The sequence below is a fragment of the Salvelinus namaycush genome, unplaced genomic scaffold, assembly GCF_016432855.1.
Source record: "Salvelinus namaycush isolate Seneca unplaced genomic scaffold, SaNama_1.0 Scaffold454, whole genome shotgun sequence".
Classification (NCBI taxonomy): Eukaryota; Metazoa; Chordata; class Actinopteri; order Salmoniformes; family Salmonidae; genus Salvelinus; species Salvelinus namaycush.
Window position 1 is genome coordinate 166024 of NW_024061147.1, and position 22496 is coordinate 188519.

Genomic DNA, 22496 nt, shown 5'->3' on the forward strand with positions numbered 1-22496 from the left:
AACACTGTGACTACTAACCTACTACAACTATACTGTCATCTAGACAACACTGACTACTAACCTACTACAACTATACTGTCCATCTAGACAACACACTGACTACTAACCTACTACAACTATACTGTCATCTAGACACTGTGACTACTAACCTACTACAACTATACTGTCATCTAGACAACACTATGACTACTAACCTACTACAACTATACTGTCATCTAGACAACACTATGACTACTAACCTACTACAACTATACTGTCATCTAGACAACACTATGACTACTAACCTACTACAACTATACTGTCATCTAGACAACACTGACTACTAACCTACTACAACTATACTGTCATCTAGACACTGTGACTACTAACCTACTACAACTATACTGTCATCTAGACAACACTATGACTACTAACCTACTACAACTATACTGTCCATCTAGACAACACTATGACTACTAACCTACTACAACTATACTGTCATCTAGACAACACTATGACTACTAACCTACTACAACTATACTGTCCATCTAGACAACACTGTGACTACTAACCTACTACAACTATACTGTCACCTAGACAACACTATGACTACTAACCTACTACAACTATACTGTCATCTAGACAACACTATGACTACTAACCTACTACAACTATACTGTCCATCTAGACAACACTATGACTACTAACCTACTACAACTATACTGTCCATCTAGACAACACTGTGACTACTAACCTACTACAACTATACTGTCATCTAGACAACACTATGACTACTAACCTACTACAACTATACTGTCATCTAGACAACACTGACTACTAACCTACTACAACTATACTGTCATCTAGACACTATGACTACTAACCTACTACAACTATACTGTCCATCTAGACAACACTGACTACTAACCTACTACAACTATACTGTCCATCTAGACAACACTGACTACTAACCTACTACAACTATACTGTCATCTAGACACTATGACTACTAACCTACTACAACTATACTGTCATCTAGACAACACTGTGACTACTAACCTACTACAACTATACTGTCACCTAGACAACACTATGACTACTAACCTACTACAACTATACTGTCATCTAGACAACACTGTGACTACTAACCTACTACAACTATACTGTCATCTAGACAACACTATGGCTACTAACCTACTACAACTATACTGTCACCTAGACAACACTGTGACTAGTAACCTACTACAACTATACTGTCCATCTAGACAACACCATGACTACTAACCTACTACAACTATACTGTCATCTAGACAACACTGACTACTAACCTACTACAACTATACTGTCATCTAGACAACACTGACTACTAACCTACTACAACTATACTGTCACCTAGACAACACTGTGACTACTAACCTACTACAACTATACTGTCACCTAGACAACACTATGACTACTAACCTACTACAACTATACTGTCATCTAGACAACACTGACTACTAACCTACTACAACTATACTGTCATCTAGACACTATGACTACTAACCTACTACAACTATACTGTCATCTAGACAACACTGACTACTAACCTACTACAACTATACTGTCATCTAGACAACACTGACTACTAACCTACTACAACTATACTGTCACCTAGACAACACTGTGACTACTAACCTACTACAACTATACTGTCACCTAGACAACACTATGACTACTAACCTACTACAACTATACTGTCATCTAGACACTGTGACTACTAACCTACTACAACTATACTGTCATCTAGACACTATGACTACTAACCTACTACAACTATACTGTCATCTAGACAACACTGACTACTAACCTACTACAACTATACTGTCACCTAGACAACACTGTGACTACTAACCTACTACAACTATACTGTCACCTAGACAACACTATGACTACTAACCTACTACAACTATACTGTCATCTAGACAACACTGACTACTAACCTACTACAACTATACTGTCACCTAGACAACACTGTGACTACTAACCTACTACAACTATACTGTCACCTAGACAACACTATGACTACTAACCTACTACAACTATACTGTCATCTAGACACTGTGACTACTAACCTACTACAACTATACTGTCATCTAGACACTATGACTACTAACCTACTACAACTATACTGTCATCTAGACAACACTGACTACTAACCTACTACAACTATACTGTCACCTAGACAACACTGTGACTACTAACCTACTACAACTATACTGTCACCTAGACAACACTATGACTACTAACCTACTACAACTATACTGTCATCTAGACAACACTGACTACTAACCTACTACAACTATACTGTCACCTAGACAACACTGTGACTACTAACCTACTACAACTATACTGTCACCTAGACAACACTATGACTACTAACCTACTACAACTATACTGTCATCTAGACACTGTGACTACTAACCTACTACAACTATACTGTCATCTAGACACTATGACTACTAACCTACTACAACTATACTGTCATCTAGACAACACTGACTACTAACCTACTACAACTATACTGTCACCTAGACAACACTGTGACTACTAACCTACTACAACTATACTGTCACCTAGACAACACTATGACTACTAACCTACTACAACTATACTGTCATCTAGACAACACTGACTACTAACCTACTACAACTATACTGTCATCTAGACAACACTGTGACTACTAACCTACTACAACTATACTGTCATCTAGACAACACTGACTACTAACCTACTACAACTATACTGTCATCTAGACAACACTGTGACTACTAACCTACTACAACTATACTGTCCATCTAGACAACACTGACTACTAACCTACTACAACTATACTGTCATCTAGACAACACTGTGACTACTAACCTACTACAACTATACTGTCATCTAGACAACACTGTGACTACTAACCTACTACAACTATACTGTCATCTAGACAACACTGACTACTAACCTACTACAACTATACTGTCATCTAGACAACACTGTGACTACTAACCTACTACAACTATACTGTCCATCTAGACAACACTGACTACTAACCTACTACAACTATACTGTCATCTAGACAACACTGTGACTACTAACCTACTACAACTATACTGTCATCTAGACAACACTGTGACTACTAACCTACTACAACTATACTGTCATCTAGACAACACTGACTACTAACCTACTACAACTATACTGTCATCTAGACAACACTGTGACTACTAACCTACTACAACTATACTGTCCATCTAGACAACACTGACTACTAACCTACTACAACTTAACAGGCTAAATTCACAGACAAGGTTAAGTTATGAATGGATGACACAAGGAACCAGGGTTTTGAGAAAACAACAACAGAACAGTGACATAACAACACAGACTTTTAATACAAGCTCTTTTATACCTTCATTCATAGAAGTTCACATTTAAAAACAGTATTTGATCAAATATAAAACATGTATTAATAAAAAAACTCAAGCTGGTGCAGAAACAACATCTATTTCATAGTAAGAGCTTTTACATGTATATTTAAAACCATTAAACACATCAGAATTCTAACAGTACACATTAGTAGTACTCTGTCCTTAACACTGTTTACAGGTACAGCCTATATAGCAACATCATCCCCAATGATACAACATACCTGAGAGTTAAGCTTTCACAACCTCATCACAGCTACTAAACACATCAGTACAGTAACACTAGTACTGTAACTTTACTCTTGTTATTCTTAATATTGTATATGACATTTAGGTACAGCCCAGAGCAATAAACCCTGAATGTTAGGGAGTGACAAAAAGCTCAAAGGTCACATCTACTACTACTTTTGTGCGCTAAATATGGAATAGGGTGCCATTTGGCTATGTCTGCTCCATAGAGTTGGATAGAGGGTGCATTTGGCACAATGATAGGTGGTGGGTTTCTAACTCTATGGGCTGCATAGAGATAGTTAGAGAACACAACATTGTATCTGTCACAATAGGGCGTCTGTGGGAGCATGGGAAGCGCCATTGAGGCAATCTTCATTTCGAAGTAGTTAATTTTCTTCTTCTACTACTTCTATGAGTTGGTAAACAAACTGAAAGGGTGCATACTGCCACCTAGAGTGTGTCGTTTGAACAGGTATAAAGCCAAGGTTGTCAATTTACAGCTACCTGCAGTTATGGAATGTTTCCTCACGAGTATAATTCTTTGGTTGAACCCTCCTGATGACCTGGATGGAATCATGTGATACTTCCTTATACCATAGGTAGTTCCACTCAGTTGACTACTTCAGAATGGTGAAAGTCCCGAATGTCGCTGCACATGCTAAAACTGGCTTTTGGGCACTAGAGTCCTCTATCTATCTTTATGATGGGCTGTCATCGCCTGTAGGCTGTGCAGAGGGGTCCTTCAGTTGAGCAATATGGCTGCCCTCTCCGATGCCTGCTGAGGGGTCTTTCATGGTGGTAGGGCTGCCCTCTCTAGTGCCTGAAACAGTGGTGGGGGCCTTGAAGGTTTTCTTCCTGCGTCTGAGTGAGAGAGTGTGCTGCTTCAGCAGAAAATGCTTATCTGAGGTGCTCTGGGGGAGCAAAACAGAGAAAGAAAGAGAGAGAGAGAGAGAGAGACAGAGAGAGAAAGAAAGAGAGAGAGAGAGAGAGAGAAAGAGAGAGAGAGAGAAAGAGAAAAAGAGAGAGAGAGAGAGAGAGAGAGAGAGAGAGAGAGAAAAAGAGACAGAGAGAGAGAGAAAGAGAGAGAGAGAGAAAGAGAGACAGAGAGAGAGAAAGAGAGACAGAGAGAGAGAGAGACAGACAGACAGACAGACAGACAGACAGACAGACAGACAGACAGACAGACAGACAGACAGACAGACAGACAGACAGACAGACAGACAGACAGACAGACAGACAGACAGACAGACAGACAGACAGACAGACAGACAGACAGACAGACAGACAGACAGACAGACAGACAGACAGACAGAGAGAGAGAGAAAGACAGACAGACAGACAGAGAGAGAAAGAGAGAGAGAGACAGAGAGAGAGAGAGAGAGAGAGAGAGAGAGAGAGAAAGAGAGAATGAATGTATTGCACTATTTGAACTTTCTTACTATGAAGACACAAACCTATCTTCAGCAGCTGGGTTAGGCTTAACTAATACTGTTATCAGTAGGTAACCTACCATCACCAGCATGTCCTTCAGTCTCTCGATGGCTTTTCCATTGGCTCTCCTCCGCGACTCAAAGGAGGTCAGGACAACACTGGGGAAAATGGTAAGATGATATACGATCTGTAACATTTACATCCATGGCAACAAGAACGTGTCATGTTCTATTCATTCTATTTCTATGATCTGTAAGAAACAGTATCTATGAGAGGAGTCAGGTTCTATTTCACCTATTGCACCTCTGAGCCAGTAGCAGTGGGTGGCAGGCCGGTGTGTGTGTATGTGTGTGTGTATGTGTATATGATCTATATCACCTACATCTGCGCCAGTATCAGCGGCAGAACGAAGGCCTCTGAGGACAGGTATCTCAGGGTGGACTGGGCCGGTCCTGGTAGACTATCCACACACACAGCTGTTACATTAAACACTGTAGCGCTGCCCACGAACGGCCCACAGCTGGAGGAAGGTTCGAACCTGGGGAGGGGGGGGGCAAGGGGGAAATAGAGGAGAGAACAAGTACAGTGCTTTGCGGATAGGAAGAAACCTTGAGAGGAATCAGACTCAAGGAACCAGAGGAGTCATTTATGATCTGTTTCCATTTCTTTCATAATTACTGTTGGAGGGTGATTCTAGTAGAGTGAAACAGGAGTGAAACAGAGGTGAAACAGGAGTGAAAGAGAAGAGAAAGAGAGGAGGGAGGTCTTACTGTTGGAGGGTGATTCTAGTAGAGTGAAACAGGAGTGAAACAGGAGTGAAAGAGAAGAGAAAGAGAGGAGGGAGGTCTTACTGTTGGAGGGTGATTCTAGTAGAGTGAAACAGGAGTGAAACAGGAGTGAAAGAGAAGAGAAAGAGAGGAGGGAGGTCTTACTGGTGTAGGTTACTTCCGAGGGTGATGACTGCCATGATGAGACCCAGTAGTAACATGAAGTGGAACAGAACTGAAGAACTGGAGGCACGGAACATTCTCTGGGCCGGAACACAGCACTGGAGAACTGTCAACTGGGAGGGAGTGGGGGGGGGTGGGGGGGGGAGAGAAAGGGAGGGAGAGAGAGCAAGGCAGAAGTGAGAAATGAAACAGTGAGAGATGTTTGTTGAGAGAAAGAGTTATGTAAATAACAACAACACTCACCTTCTTGATGTAAAAGATGGCCGTCAGTTTGACTGTCTCTATAAATGGCAGCATGGGACAGTAGAACAGTCCTACCCAGGTGACCGTCTGACTGTACACCAGGTCTAGAACATTGAACGGGATCAGGAAATGCTGTTTCCCCGACAACCGCGCCAGCCAAGACGATGGGTACCTGTCCACCAACCACCTGCGAGGAGGGATGAAGGGATGACAAGATGAAGGATACTGCTAGAAAACATCCAAAACACACGTTACATAGTTAAAGTATTGTAGCAACCCAACACCTGGCAACCTTGTCAAGAAGTTTGGATCCCTTGATGCGACAGCTAAGTTGTTGAGTTGACAGTTGCTGGACCCGGCTTCAAGTCCCAGTTGGTGAACAACCCCCAACATTGTCTACAGTATGAACTGATCAGAGATGATTGGACAGGTGAAAGCGAGGGTTCCACAAGTGCTCTGTTCCATTGGGCAAAATAAGTTTTCATCAGAAATATTCCTTCAGAAAGCAGAATACTAACTTACTTTCTAGGATAGGCGATGAAGAAGGTGTTGCAGAAACAGGCGAGGAAATCGAACACAGAGAGCTTGTACATCTCTTTACCAAACTGATTCTCCCAACACTGAGGACACATAGAGTATGAAGTCCATTTAGTGTAGATAAAGTCCATTTAGTGCCAAAGGTCTGTCAATATGTCAATATGATCTGCTGTTGTCAACAATGGTTAGTCATTATGACTCACTTCCTGTTGGCTGTTTTTGAAGAGGAAGAAGAGATACATCCCCAGACTGGCCAACTTCAGGAAGATACTCCTGGGAGCAGGAAGAGGAGGAGGAGGAGCAGGAGGAGCAGGATGAGGAGGAGCAGGAGGAGGAGCAGGAGGAGGAGGAGCAGGAAGAGGAGGAGGAGCAGGAAGAGGAGGAGGAGGAGCAGGAGGAGGAGGAATAGGAGGAGGAGGAGGAGGAAGAAGAGGAAGAGCAGGAGGAGGAGGAAGAGGAGAAGGAGAAAGTTGAAGAATTAAGATGATGAAGAGAGAACTTCAGTGGTTATCAATATTTTTGTATTGATGATGATGATGTTGATGATGAGGACGATGATATGGTGTACCAATAAAGATTGGACATTTATGCTCCTACCTGACGAGGGTAGCATTGACCTGGGTGGTGATGGAGTAATCCTCTAAGAAAGCGATATGGCGGAAGACGTGAGGCAGGAAGAAGTTGACCAGGGTGATGACGACGGGAGGAAGGTAATGGAGAAGCACCCGGAGGATCAAATAGTCTCCACTCTGAGAGAGGGGGAGAGAGACGGGGAGGGGGAGGGGGAGGTAGACGTGGACAGGGACGGGGAGAGAGACGGGGAGGGGTGGGAGGATGAGCAGGAGGGAGGGAGGCCTGGTTAAATCTATAACTAACTAATACACACATACCCTCTCAGCCTGGTTAAATCTATAACTAACTAATACACACATACCCTCTCAGCCTGGTTAAATCTATAACTAACTAATACACACATACCCTCTCAGCCTGGTTAAATCTATAACTAACTAATACACACATACCCTCTCAGCCTGGTTAAATCTATAACTAACTAATACACACATACCCTCTCAGCCTGGTTAAATCTATAACTAACTAATACACACATACCCTCTCAGCCTGTGAGGCCATGGTGGCATAGTAGATGAGACAGAAGGCTCCGCCCAGTAGAACCAGGACCAGGAAGTGGAGCAGCCCTCTCAGGGAGTAGAGGTGTGCCCATTGACCCAACGTCCTCCTGGCCTCACGCTGCTGGAACCTCTCCTCTTCTAAGTATAACTGGGGAGGGAGAGGAGAGGGAGAGGGAGAGGGAGAGGGAGGGGGAGGGGGAGATGGAGAAGGACAGGTAGAGGGAGGGGGAGAGGGACAGGGACAGGGACAGGGACAGGGACAGGGACAGGGACAGGGACAGGGACAGGGACAGGGACAGGGACAGGGACAGGGAGAGGGACAGGGAGTGGGAGTGGGAGAGGGAGGGAGGGGGAGATGGAGAAGGACAGGTAGAGGGAGGGAGGGAGGGAGGGAGGGAGGGAGGGAGGGAGGGAGGGAGGGAGGGAGGGAGGGAGGGAGGGAGGGAGGGAGGGAGGGAGGGAGGGAGGGAGGAGGACAAAGAGAAAGGAATAGAACAGAAAGGAGAACGAGTGTCAAATATAAAGGTAAAGAAGGAGAGAGAATGAAAAGGAAGAACCTTTGTAGGTATTGTAAATTAAAGAGTTGCCAGCCCCGACCATTGCACAACTGAAAGAAAGAGATGCTCTGTGTGAACTCACTTTTTGAACAAGAGAGAGACAGAGGAACGAATGCAGAACAATCATAATGGAGAGAGAGAGAGAGAGTTAGTTGAAAAGGGCAGACAGACTTCCATGCCTAACCTTCAGTTCGTTCCTGATGAAGTTGAGTTTGAGGGCGGCGGCCTCGGGGTCATGGATACAGAAGTCCCACCCACAGAACACCTTGTAGCTCATGTGGATGTGGTAGTGGTTGCCTAGCAACCACGTGTGCTTGTAGCCTACAACCGTCCTGTTTAAAAGAGGTGATACATTGTTATTGTTTTTAATAAAGCAGATATTACAACTTTGGCCAGTAACTGTGGACACATCTTTAACAGCGTATCCTTAGCTACGTCCCAATAATCTCTCCTTCCTGAAGTGTGTACTCGTTCACTACTCCCTACAAATGTAAAAGCATTGGATTGGTTTAGGCATGCGCTAAAGCAGTGGTTCCCAAACTTTGTATAGTCCCGTACCCCTTCAAACATTCAACCTCCAGGTGTACCCCCTCTAGCACCAGGGTCAGCACACTCTCAAATGTTTTTTGCCATCATTGTAAGCCTGCCACACACACACTGTACGATACATTTATTAAACATAAGAGTGAGTCTGAGTTTGTCACAACCCGGCTCGTGGGAAGTGACATAGAGCTCTTATAGGACCAAGGCACAAATAATTATAATCAATCATTTTGATCCTTATTTAAACATTTTACATATAAAACCTTATTGTTTAATTAATCGAAAATTGTGAATAACTCACCACAGGTTAATGAGAAGGATGTGCTTGAAAGGATGCACATAACTCTGCAATGATGGGTTGTATTGGAGAGTCTCAGTCTTATATCATTTTCCACACAGTCTGTGCCTGTATTTAGTTTTCATGCTAGTGAGGGCCGAGAATCCACTCTCACATAGGTACGTGGTTGCAAAGGGCATCAGTGTCTTTACAAAGCGATTTGTCAAGGCAGGATACTCTGAGCGCAGCCCAATCCAGAAATCTGTCAGTGGGTTCTGATTAAATTCAATTTGCAATTTCGATGAGGCTGTTGTTCAGATATCGGTAAGTGGACTGGAGGCAGGGTGTAAAGGGATAAGGAATCCTGTTGTTTGTGTCATCCGTTTCGGGAAAGTACCTGAGTAATTGTGCACCCAACTCACTCAGGTGCTTCGCTATATCACATTTGACATTGTCCAAGCTTGAGTTCAATTGCACACAAAATAATCATACAATGATGGAAAGATCTGTGTGTTTTCCTTGTTAATGCAGACAGAGAAGAGCTCCAACTTCTTAATCATAGCCTCAATTTTGTCCCGCACATTGAATATAGTTGCGGAGAGTCCCTGTAATCCTAGATTCAGACCATTCAAGCGAGAAAAAACAATACCCAGATTAGGGCTGGGCGATATGGCCAAAATATATCACAGTATTTTTTTTTTTTTATTGACGGTATGACAGTATTTTATGTTTTTTAATAATAAAAGTTCTAAATTTGCTTATGAGTAGTGCGTGACCCTAGGGTGGCAAAGCATACATTCTAAGTGATTTCAATGGGTCTTTCTCCATTCTGATTGCTTCATACTGTTCAATTCAACTTCAACCCCCCAAAAGTCATCATTTTGATCAATTTCTACATTTGAGATCATTTCCACACTGCCACGTAGGGCTGCACAAGATGGGCAAGTAATCTGGGCTTTATTTTTAACCAAATGTTGCAATTTGACTTGGGATTTAGAGCAAAACACTTGGGTTAACTGTTGGAATCATGGGAATATAATGTCTATTCTAATTATATAGTTAGAATATAATAGTGGGCACTTTTAATAGTGTTGTTTGACATAACAACGAACTAAAATGCCAGGGAGGAGTTATTGTGACAGGGTAAGAACTAATGTGTTGATAGGCGTTTCATCTTTAGATACATTGAATATTTTCTCTTAGCTACTTCATGTAGCTACTTCATGTAGCTAACATATTCTTGCTTTGCGTTTCCCTCTTTAATTTAGAAGACACTGTTGCACAAACAACATCCTGATTTAGGTCTACACAATCACTGGTATTATCAGGCCGTATAGCAAATTACACTTGTTCTTACTCAGTACATTTATTAGCTAGCTAGCGATTAGCATTAGCGGCTAACAAGATTTATGAACAACATGCTAAGAAAAGACAAACTAGCTGTTTGCAGATGTAAGAAACACAAGCTAATAGTGTAATTATATAATTCTAGTAGATGTATATTAAGAAGCAAAGTGACAACTGCATCGTTGTCAGCAACAGTGTTGCGTTTGCTTGCATTGACCATCCAGACAGAACGCAAGTGTCTCGTGGTAGAGGAACATCAAATGCGCTCCTTGAGTGACAGGGGGCGTGGCTAGGATTGTGTGGAAAGCAGCATAGAGAGAGTGGAGAGAGATTACTTAAGTAGCGAAGTAAACTATAAAAATTTGACATTGCACACTGCGTATCACATTTAACTAACCAAACATTCAAATACCGGTATAGAAGGTAAAGTAAAAACCCAAACCGGTCTGTGCATCAATACCGATATAACACAAAAAACGGTATACCGCCCATCCCTAACCCAGATAGGTCAGTCTTTTGAGAAACTCTTAATCATGCAAGCGGTCAGTCAAGTGAAAAATATGATCAGTAAAGAAAACTTTAAACTCGTCTCTCAATTCAAAAAAACGTGTCAATATTTTGCCCCTTGATAACCAGCTCACTTCTGTATGTTGTAAAAGCGTTACATGGTCGCTGCCCATTTCATTGCATAATGCAGAAAATACGAGAGTTCAGGGGCCCAATGACATACCCAAATCTAACTGCCTGTAGCTCAGGACCTGAAGCAAGGATATGCATATTATTGATACCATTTGAAAGGAAACACTTTGAAGTTTGTGGAAATGTGAAATTAATGTAGGAGAATATAACACATTAGCTCTGGTAAAAGATAATACAAAGAAAAAAAACTAATTTTTTTGTACCATCATCTTTGAAATGCAAGAGAAAGGCCATAATGTATTATTCCTGCCCAGGTGCAATTTAGATTATGGCCACTAGATGGCAGCAGTGTATGTGCAAAGTTTTAGACTGATCCAATGAACCATTGAATTTTTGTTCAAAATGTTGTATCAAGACTGCACAAATGTGCCTAATTGGAATATTAATAACTTTTCAAGTTCATAACTGTGCACTCTCCTCAAACAATAGCATGGTTTTCTTTCAATGTAATAGCTACTGTAAATTGGACATTGCAATTAGATTAACAAGAATGTAAGCTTTCTGCCAATATCAGATATGTCTATGTCCTGGATTTTTTTCTTGCTACTTACAACCTCATGCTAATCGCATTAGCGCACATTAGCTCAACCGTCCCGTGGGTGGGACACCGATCTGTAGAGATCCATAAGAGGATTTATTAATTAACAAATGTAACCATTTTCACTGTAGTGTCCAAAACGTCTTTCAAGCTGTCAGGCATTCCCTTGGCAGCAAGAGCCTCTCGGTGGATGCTGCAGTGTACCCAAGTGGCATCGGGAGCAACTGCTTGCACGTGCGTTACCACTCCACTATATCTCCGTGTCATGGCTTTTGCGCCATCAGTACAGTTACCAACATGAGCAGCAGCTACGTTTGGCTACATATGGACCGTTAGTGGAATTATGGGTTATGGTTAGGGTTAAGGGTTTATGGTTAAGGTTAGGGTTACTGTTAGGGTTAAGGATTAGGTTAGAGGTCAGGGAAAATAGGATTTTGAATGGGAATCAATTGTTTGGTTCCCACAAGGATAGTAAAACAACATATGTGTGTGTGTGTCTGACCTGCGGACCACCATGACCAGACTGAGGATGAGGACGGTGAGGGTTCCGAGGAGGAAGAGGAGGGGCGTGTTCAGACACAGCAGGTCTAGAGAACTACGTGCATAGAACCCATAGAATACTGGAGAACGTTCTAGAAAACCCTGGAGGAGGGAGGGAAGAGAGGAAGGAGGGTGATCAAGAGGAAGAGAGAGGAGAGAGAGGGAGAAAGAGGGTTAAATCACACACACTGTACTCCACAGGAGGTTGGTGGCACCTTAATTGGGGATGACAGGCTCGTGGTAATGACTGGAGTGAAAGATGGAATGGTATCAAATACATCAAACACATGGTGTCATGGTAATGACTGGAGCAGAACTAGTATCAAATACATCAAACACATGGTTTCATGCCATTCCATTTACTCCGTTCCAGCCATTACCATGGAAAAATAAAAAAATCCCCAAAAATCTATATCTTATTTTATTTGTCACATACACATGGTTAGCAGATGCTAATGCAAGTGTAGCGAAATGCTTGAGCCATCCTCCCCTCAGCAGCCTCCACTGCTGTACACAAATACACAGACACACACACACACACTCACCGAACCAACGAAGAAGTCCAAAACCGAGTCATTGCCCTCAAACCTCAGTAGTCCTGCAACCACATCACAGAGCAACTGTCAACTAAGTATATGACATTTTGCCACAACAACGCATACATCCGGCACGTTATAAGAATATATTACCCACACACCTCTGTCACCATCGCTGTCATAGACTACTGTGGGTGTGAGTATAGTCCCTCCGATGACCAGACACAGGAGCAGGTTCAGGTAAAGCAAATATCTCAGGAAGACAAAATAAGCCTTCACGCCTACACCGAATCTACCTGGAGGGGAGAGAGAGACAGGTGGTGGTGGTGAAGCAGGTATATATTACCGGTATACGCCTACACCGAATCTACCTGGAGGGGAGAGAGAGACAGGTGGTGGTGGTGAAGCAGGTATATATTACCGGTATACGCCTACACCGAATCTACCTGGAGGGGAGAGAGAGACAGGTGGTGGTGGTGAAGCAGGTATATATTACCGGTATACGCCTACACCGAATCTACCTGGAGGGGAGAGAGAGACAGGTGGTGGTGGTGAAGCAGGTATATATTACCGGTATACGCCTACACCGAATCTACCTGGAGGGGAGAGAGAGACAGGTGGTGGTGGTGAAGCAGGTATATATTACCGGTATACGCCTACACCGAATCTACCTGGAGGGGAGAGAGAGACAGGTGGTGGTGGTGAAGCAGGTATATATTACCGGTATACGCCTACACCGAATCTACCTGGAGGGGAGAGAGAAACAGGTGGTGGTGGTGAAGCAGGTATATATTACCGGTATACGCCTACACCGAATCTACCTGGAGGGGAGAGAGAGACAGGTGGTGGTGGTGAAGCAGGTATATATTACCGGTATACGCCTACACCGAATCTACCTGGAGGGGAGAGAGAGACAGGTGGTGGTGGTGAAGCAGGTATATATTACCGGTATACGCCTACACCGAATCTACCTGGAGGGGAGAGAGAGACAGGTGGTGGTGGTGAAGCAGGTATATATTACCGGTATACGCCTACACCGAATCTACCTGGAGGGGAGAGAGAGACAGGTGGTGGTGGTGAAGCAGGTATATATTACCGGTATACGCCTACACCGAATCTACCTGGAGGGGAGAGAGAGACAGGTGGTGGTGGTGAAGCAGGTATATATTACCGGTATACGCCCACACATGGCACAACGTTTTGGAGTGTTCAGATGCCAAACGCTGTCCAACGTTGCATGTTAGTTCTACGTAACATATTTCTTTCTGAACACTTCAAAACGTTGTGCCATGCTGAATGTGCCTCAGTATTTACACGCCGTAAAGTAACTGTCCAGTGTTTCCACATTTCTGTGAAATATGACCTATAATTACTTACAATATGAGTGAAATAGTTGTCCTTCCCAAACAAGGTAATTATGTGTGTTAAAAAGCAGATTTTCTGTGTCTGAATGGTGTGGGCGTATACTGGTCATAAAACAATTATTCATGCAAGTAGACCGCTGATTGGCCAGCTCATCGTCCTCAGGGAGATAACATCATGTTTTATGAGGAAATAGCAAGCATTTTTTAAATGGTCTGTTTGATATACAAGTTTGAGGTGGGGTTGGGCAACACACACACACACACGCACTCCCACTCCCACTCTCAATCCCTCTCCCTCTCACCTTCAATGGTGTGGAAGGTGCTGCTCCATGGCAAAAGCCTTGACATTGCCCCGCCCACCTGCTCCCCGAGCCTCTTCCTGTTTATGCTCTGGTTCCGTTTCCATGACTCCCATCGGCCAACAGTACGCGTCTGCAGGTGCCTCAGGTCCCTGATTGACAGATGACACACCTCTTACAAGCAAGTATTTAAAAAAATCTTATATCTTGTATCATTATACAGCTGCGTCACACACATCCATATCCACACACACCCAACTCTCTCTCTACCTTATATGATAACATAAACACTGAAACAGAGAATGGCAAAGCAACTTGCAACACTGCCTCCGTGACCCTTATTCTTGCAACAGTTTGGTGAATATTTGTATGTGTGTGCGAAACAACCTCTCGATCCCTCACCTTGCCTCTCTCTTCCTCTGCATACAGACCGGCAGGCTCCTGATCGGCTGAGTAAGGGCCCTGTCTCTGGCTTCTCCTGCCAGTCCAGGGTGCTTCTCTACTGGGTGCGATGTCTCTGTGGTCCCCCTGTCCTGGTGGTGATGGTGGGTCCGTCGTCGGGCCAGAGAGCTGGGGAGCTGGTTGAAGATCTCAGTCTGGTAGTTGACACACAACTCGTCTGTCACAGTGGAGCTACAGCTCTCCTCTATTGGGGGGATGGAGAGAGGAATGGAGAGAGGAATGGAGAGAGGGATGGAGAGATATTTTATTTTTATTTATTTATAACACCTTTATTTAACCAGGTAGGCCAGTTGAGAACAAGTTCTCATTTACAACTGCGACCTGGCCAAGATAAAGCAAAGCAGTACGACAAAAACAACAACACAGAGTTGCACATGGGATAAACAAGCGTACAGTCAATAACCACAATAGAAAATCTGTATACAGTGTGTGCAAATGAAGTAAGATAAGGGAGGTAAGGCAATAAATAGGCCATAGTGGTGAAGTAATTACAATTTAGCAATTAACACTGGAGTGATAGATGTGCAGATGAGGATGTGCAAGTAGAAATACTGGTGTGCAAAAGTGCAAAAAACACTAAAAACAAATATGGGGATAAGGTAGGTAGTTGGTTGGATGGCCTATTTACAGATGGGCTGTGTACCGCTACACCGTAAGCTGCTCTGACAGCCGATGCTTGAAGTTAGTGAGGGAGATATAAGTCTCCAACTTCAGTGATTTTTGCAATTTGTTCCAGTCATCGGCAGCAGAGAACTGGAAGGAAAGGCGGCCAAAGGAGGTGTTGGCTTTGGGGGTGACCAGTGAAATATACCTGCTGGAGCGCATGCTACGGGTGGGTGTTGCTATGGTGACCAGTAAGCTGAGATAAGGCAGGGCTTTACCTAGCAAAGGCTTATAGATGACCTGGAGCCAGTGGGTTTGGCGATGAATATGTTGCGAGGACCAGCCAACGAGAGCACACAGGTCGCACTGATGGGTAGTATATGGGGCTTTGGTGACAAAACGGATGGCACTGTGATAGACTGCATCCAATTTGCTGAGTAGAGTGTTGGAGGCTATTTTGTAAATGACATGATGGATAAATGATGGATAGAGAGATGGAGAGAGGGATGGAGAGAGGGATGGATAGAGTGAGACAGAATGAGCAGGGAGGGGTGGCTCATCGGTCTAAGGCACTGCATCGCTGTGCTACAGGCGTCACTACAGACCCGGGTTTGATCCCAGGCTGTGTCGCAGCCGGCCGCGCCCGGGAGACCCATGAAGCGGTACATAATTGGCCCAGCGTCGTCCAGGTTAGGGGAGGGTTTGGCCAGCCGGGATGTCCTTGTCCCATCGCGCTACAGCGACTCCTTTTGGCGGGCCGGGCGCTTGCACGCTGACTGGGGTCGCCAGTTGTACGGTGTTTCTTCCGACACATTGGTGCGGCTGGCTTTCGGGTTAAGGGAGCAGTGTGGCTTGGCAGGGTCGTGTTTTGGAGGACGCATGGCTCTCAACCTTTGCCTCTCCCGAGTCCGTACGGGAGTTGCAGCGATGGGACAAGACTGTAACTACCAATTGGATACCACGTAAATGGGGAGAAAAAGGGGTAAAAGTACCCAAAAATTTTATAAAAATGAAACAGAATGAGCAAGGGGGAGAGAGACTCATCTACGGAAGGATGGAGCTACAGTTCTTGTCCATGGAGGGGATAAGAGGTTGATGATAGAGGGAGCAGGGAGGAGAGCATCTATGAAGGGATGGAGCTACAGCTCTTGTCCATGGAGGGGATAAGAGGCTGATGATAGAGGGAGCAGGGAGGAGAGCATCTATGAGGGGATGGAGCTACAGCTCTTGTCCATGGAGGGGATAAGAGGTTGATGATAGAGGGAGGAGGGAGGAGAGCATCTATGAAGGGATGGAGTTACAGCTCTTGTCCATGGAGGGGATAAGAGGTTGATGATAGAGGGAGGAGGGCGGAGAGCATCTATGAAGGGATGACGAGAGTGAGTGAGGGTGAAGTAAGAGGTAGAGAGAGAGGGATGGAGACGATCTCGCAGGTGAAGAAGCCAGATGTGGAGGACCTGGGCTGGCGTGGTTACACATGGTCTGCGGTTGTGAGGCCGGTTGGGATGTACTGCCAAATTCTCTAAAATTATGTTGGAGGTGGCTTATGATAGAGAAATTAACATTAAATTCTCTGGCAAAAGCTCTGTTGGACATTCCTGCAGTCAGAATGCCAATTGCACACTCCCTCAAAACTTGAGACATCTATTGCATTGTATGACAAAACTGCACATTTAGAGTGGCCTTTTATTGACCCCAGCACAAGGTGCACCTGTGTAATGATCATGCTGTTTAATCAGCTTCTTGATATGCCAGACCTGTCAGGTGGATGGATTATCTTGGCAAAGGAGAAATGCTCACTAACAGGGACGTAAACAAATTTGAGCACAACATTTTGTGCATTATGGAACTTTTATTTCAGCTCATGAAAAATGCGACCAAACCTTAATTAACATGTTGCGTTTATATTTTTGTTCAGTCTATATTATATAACTATACGTATTGAATTTTTATGTTTCCACCAAGTCCTCCAACCAGAAAAAAAGTTATTAATAAATAAATAAAATGATGCAAGTGATATTATTTGATAGAATTCCATTCTATATGCTAATTTCAGAGCTGATCTAAATAACGAACCAACAAAACAACAACTGGCCTAACAAGAGGAAGTAGACAAGGTTATCTCTCTCTCTCTCTCACACACACACACACACAGAGAGAGAGGGGGTACTTCAGTGGGCCGGATACACACACACACACACACACACACACACACACACACACACACACACGCACGCACACGCACGCACACATCTCTGAAAACTGAAAGTTTAAAGCTGCATATTCAGCTGTTGATTATAACAAACAAACCGTTCCATTGTAGTCTGTTTATTATAAATTCAAAATCAAATGTCATAAAAGCCAGATATCAGTGGCTTGACTGTGTCACACTATGTCTTTAATGAAATCTTCATACAACTGACGTTAAACAGCTAGATAGTTAGTTCTATCAACTGACGTTAAACAGCTAGATAGTTAGTTCTATCAACTGATAGCACATAAAAGATGGAAGTGGCCCACACACACACACACACACACACACACACACACACACACACACACACACACACACACACACACACACACACACACACACACACACAGACACATTTACCTGATACGAGCCTCATGAAGCCACCGCTGTTGCATTCTTTGTCCTCCATCTTTCTTCAAGGTCTTCTAGGTCTCTACTGTGTTCCGCTTCCTGATCTTACACACACATGCTCGCACACACACACTCATATGCGCACACGCACATACAACGTCACTAAACGATGTACACACATTCACTCAGAGCTCCCTTCAAACACACATTCACACGCTCCCCACCCAATATCAGCCTCGCATCAGCCCCTCTCTGTTTCCTCCTCTCCCTCTCTCTCTCTGTGTTTCTCTCTCCTCTCTACCTTAGATACATCATCCTCCCCTATAGGTTGACTTGTTACTACATTAGAACTGATCTAAGACCTGTGGATAAGCTGCAGCTTCTGCCTTCAGGTCTCAGGAAATCACATGACAGGAAACAGAGATGGGTGTTGCGTTATTGAGTCTGTTGTTGAGAACGAAGACACACACACACGCATACACACAAATTCACACTTACATACATACACACTGCTAACAGACCTGACTGGACTAGGTCGAAGAGAAGCGGAATGGAGAGGGTCCAGAGCAGGTAAGTTGGTCTATGTGTGTGTGAGTGTGAGTGTGAGTGTGTGTGTGTTGATGATGTGTTTTCTTGTATGCTGAATAAGCCAGATATTGTCGTTGTGCGGGGAGGCCAGAGGGAGGTGATGATTTTGGAAGTGGGCTGCTCATTCGATTGTTACATGGAGCATAATCTTGGTTACCCAGAACTCAAATTCACTCGTGAAAGTTTGTCATTTCCTCCATGAGAATCTATCCAGGAGAGATTAGACCGAGCAGGACTTTTCTGAAAAGCTCCTTAAATACCAGCGCCTCATATCAGGCTTGGACAGCCTGGGATGCAAATGCAAGATGGTGATATTTGGTAGTCTCGGCCACGTACATAGGATTACTGTATGTGGCCTTCAGATTGCAGGCCTGCCTATGAGTAGGGCAAAACACCCAGCTATGCAGCCCATAATGGCTGAAACAGAGCAGTACCTTCTTTCAGTCATTATGGGCTGCATAGCTGTGTGGAGGAGAAGGTACTGCTCTGTTTCAGCCATTATGGGCTGCATAGCTGTGTGGAGGAGAAGGTACTGCTCTGTTTCAGTCATTATGGGCTGCATAGCTGTGTGGAGGAGAAGGTACTGCTCTGTTTCAGCCATTATGGGCTGCATAGCTGTGTGGAGGAGAAGGTACTGCTCTGTTTCAGTCATTATGGGCTGCATAGCTGTGTGGAGGAGAAGGTACTGCTCTGTTTCAGTCATTATGGGCTGCATAGCTGTGTGGAGGAGAAGGTACTGCTCTGTTTCAGTCATTATGGGCTGCATAGCTGTGTGGAGGAGAAGGTACTGCTCTGTTTCAGCCATTATGGGCAGCCTAGCTGCGTGGAGGAGAAGGTACTGCTCTGTTTCAGTCATTATGGGCTGCATAGCTGCGTGGAGAAGGTACTGCTCTGTTTCAGCCATTATGGGCTGCATAGCTGTGTGGAGGAGAAGGTACTGCTCTGTTTCAGTCGTTATGGGCTGCATAGCTGTGTGGAGGAGAAGGTACTGCTCTGTTTCAGCCATTATGGGCTGCATAGCTGTGTGGAGGAGAAGGTACTGCTCTGTTTCAGTCATTATGGGCTGCATAGCTGTGTGGAGGAGAAGGTACTGCTCTGTTTCAGCCATTATGGGCTGCATAGCTGTGTGGAGGAGAAGGTACTGCTCTGTTTCAGCCATTATGGGCTGCATAGCTGTGTGGAGGAGAAGGTACTGCTCTGTTTCAGTCATTATGGGCTGCATAGCTGTGTGGAGAAGGTGGTACTGCTCTGTTTCAGCCATTATGGGCTGCATAGCTGTGTGGAGGAGAAGGTACTGCTCTGTTTCAGTCATTATGGGCTGCATAGCTGTGTGGAGGAGAAGGTACTGCTCTGTTTCAGTCGTTATGGGCTGCATAGCTGTGTGGAGGAGAAGGTACTGCTCTGTTTCAGTCGTTATGGGCTGCATAGCTGTGTGGAGGAGAAGGTACTGCTCTGTTTCAGTCGTTATGGGCTGCATAGCTGTGTGGAGGAGAAGGCACTGCTCTGTTTCAGTCGTTATGGGCTGCATAGCTGTGTGGAGGAGAAGGTACTGCTCTGTTTCAGCCATTATGGGCTGCATAGCTGTGTGGAGGAGAAGGTACTGCTCTGTTTCAGCCATTATGGGCTGCATAGCTGTGTGGAGGAGAAGGTACTGCTCTGTTTCAGTCGTTATGGGCTGCATAGCTGTGTGGAGGAGAAGGTACTGCTCTGTTTCAGTCGTTATGGGCTGCATAGCTGTGTGGAGGAGAAGGTACTGCTCTGTTTCAGTCGTTATGGGCTGCATAGCTGTGTGGAGGAGAAGGTACTGCTCTGTTTCAGCCGTTATGGGCTGCATAGCTGTGTGGAGGAGAAGGTACTGCTCTGTTTCAGCCGTTATGGGCTGCATAGGATATACTTCTTGTTTCCTTAAGTGTCCTTGAGGTCAACGACCTTTGAAATGTTTGAATCCTTTATGATGTAATATGTGGAATCAAATAAAGTATTTAAAATGTGGTTGAGTGCAATGAAGACTGATCATAGGCCATAGTCATTCTGAAACTGTTGGTGAGAAGGAGAGGATTCTGCTGAAAAGCTAGTGTGTGTTCACCACCTACTCAAACCACAGATGGCATTATCATGTATAGTCTTACTGGGGAAGGAAAGCAGCTACTTCGTCAGTTGCACAACTGATCGCATTCAACCGAAATGAGTCTTCCACATTTACCCCAACACCTCTGAATCAGAGAGGTGCAGGGCGCTGCCTTACTCAATGTCCACAGCGCCCGAGGAGCAGCTGTTGGAGGTTAACTACCTCGCTCAAGGGCAGAAATGCCGATTTTCCCACCTTGGGGATTCAAACCAGTGACCTTTTGATTCCTTGCCCGGCGCTCTTAACCACTAGACTACCTACCGTCCCTACTGTAGTCTATGGAGACTAAAGCAAACAGTTGGTGCAGCTTGTGGATGTTTTACCTCTCTTGGTTGAATGCACCACTGATTGTAAAACATGGATAAGAGCGTCTGCAGAAGGACTAAGATGTAAATGTGAGATAACAGTTCTCATGTGATGCCAAATACAGGCTGTGAAATGGTGGCTGCATGGCTGCATGGCTGCATAGTCGTCCATGCAGTCTGGGTGTAACTAGTGGAGGAGGGAAATCATCTCTAGCATCTATAAAGGTAGCCTGGGTACCAGTCTGTTTGAGGAATGAAGAGGTAGAGACAGGGGAATGGAGAGGTAGAGACAGGGGAATGGAGAGGTAGAGACAGGGGAATGGAGAGGAAGAGACAGGGGAATGGAGAGGTAGAGACAGGGGAATGGAGAGGTAGAGACAGGGGAATGGAGAGGTAGAGACAGGGGAATAAAGAGGTAGAGACAGGGGAATGGAGAGGTAGAGACAGGGGAATGGAGAGGTAGAGACAGGGGAATGGAGAGGTAGAGACAGGGGAATGGAGAGGTAGAGACAGGGGAATAAAGAGGTAGAGACAGGGGAATAAAGAGGTAGAGACAGGGGAATGGAGAGGTAGAGACAGGGGAATAAAGAGGTAGAGACAGGGGAATGGAGAGGTAGAGACAGGGGAATAAAGAGGTAGAGACAGGGGAATGGAGAGGTAGAGACAGGGGAATGGAGAGGTAGAGACAGGGGAATGGAGAGAAAGAGACAGGGGAAAGGAGAGAAAGAGACAGGGGAATGGAGAGGTAGAGACAGGGGAATGGAGAGGTAGAGACAGGGGAATGGAGAGGTAGAGACAGGGGAATGGAGAGGTAGAGACAGGGGAATGGAGAGGTAGAGACAGGGGAATGGAGAGGAAGAGACAGTGGAATGGAGAGGTAGAAACAGGGGAATGGAGAGGTAGAAACAGGGGAATGGAGAGGTAGAGACAGGGGAATGGAGAGGTAGAGACAGGGGAATGGAGAGGTAGAGACAGGGGAATGGAGAGGAAGAGACAGGGGAATGGAGAGGAAGAGACAGGGGAATGGAGAGGAAGAGACAGGGGAATGGAGAGGTAGAGACAGGGGAATGGAGAGGTAGAGACAGGGGAATGGAGAGGTAGAGACAGGGGAATGGAGAGGAAGAGACAGGGGAATGGAGAGGTAGAGAC

The 22496-nt window shown here is 44.7% G+C and overlaps 1 protein-coding gene across 1 annotated transcript; it reads right to left on the reverse strand.

Annotated features, from left to right (window-relative positions):
- Positions 1-3383: 3383 nt before the first annotated feature.
- On the reverse strand, positions 3384-18629 carry LOC120041375 (transmembrane channel-like protein 7). The gene is made up of 16 exons (XM_038986326.1): positions 18336-18629; positions 15059-15302; positions 14660-14808; positions 13155-13289; positions 13003-13055; positions 12420-12559; positions 8698-8845; positions 7937-8104; positions 7424-7575; positions 7030-7099; positions 6812-6909; positions 6290-6476; positions 6029-6159; positions 5479-5634; positions 5176-5254; positions 3384-4576 (listed from the first exon to the last, which is right to left on the reverse strand). The coding sequence occupies exons 1-16, from the start codon at positions 18382-18384 to the stop codon at positions 4364-4366; spliced, it is 2172 nt and encodes a 723-aa protein (XP_038842254.1). The 5' UTR covers positions 18385-18629; the 3' UTR covers positions 3384-4363.
- Positions 18630-22496: the final 3867 nt, after the last annotated feature.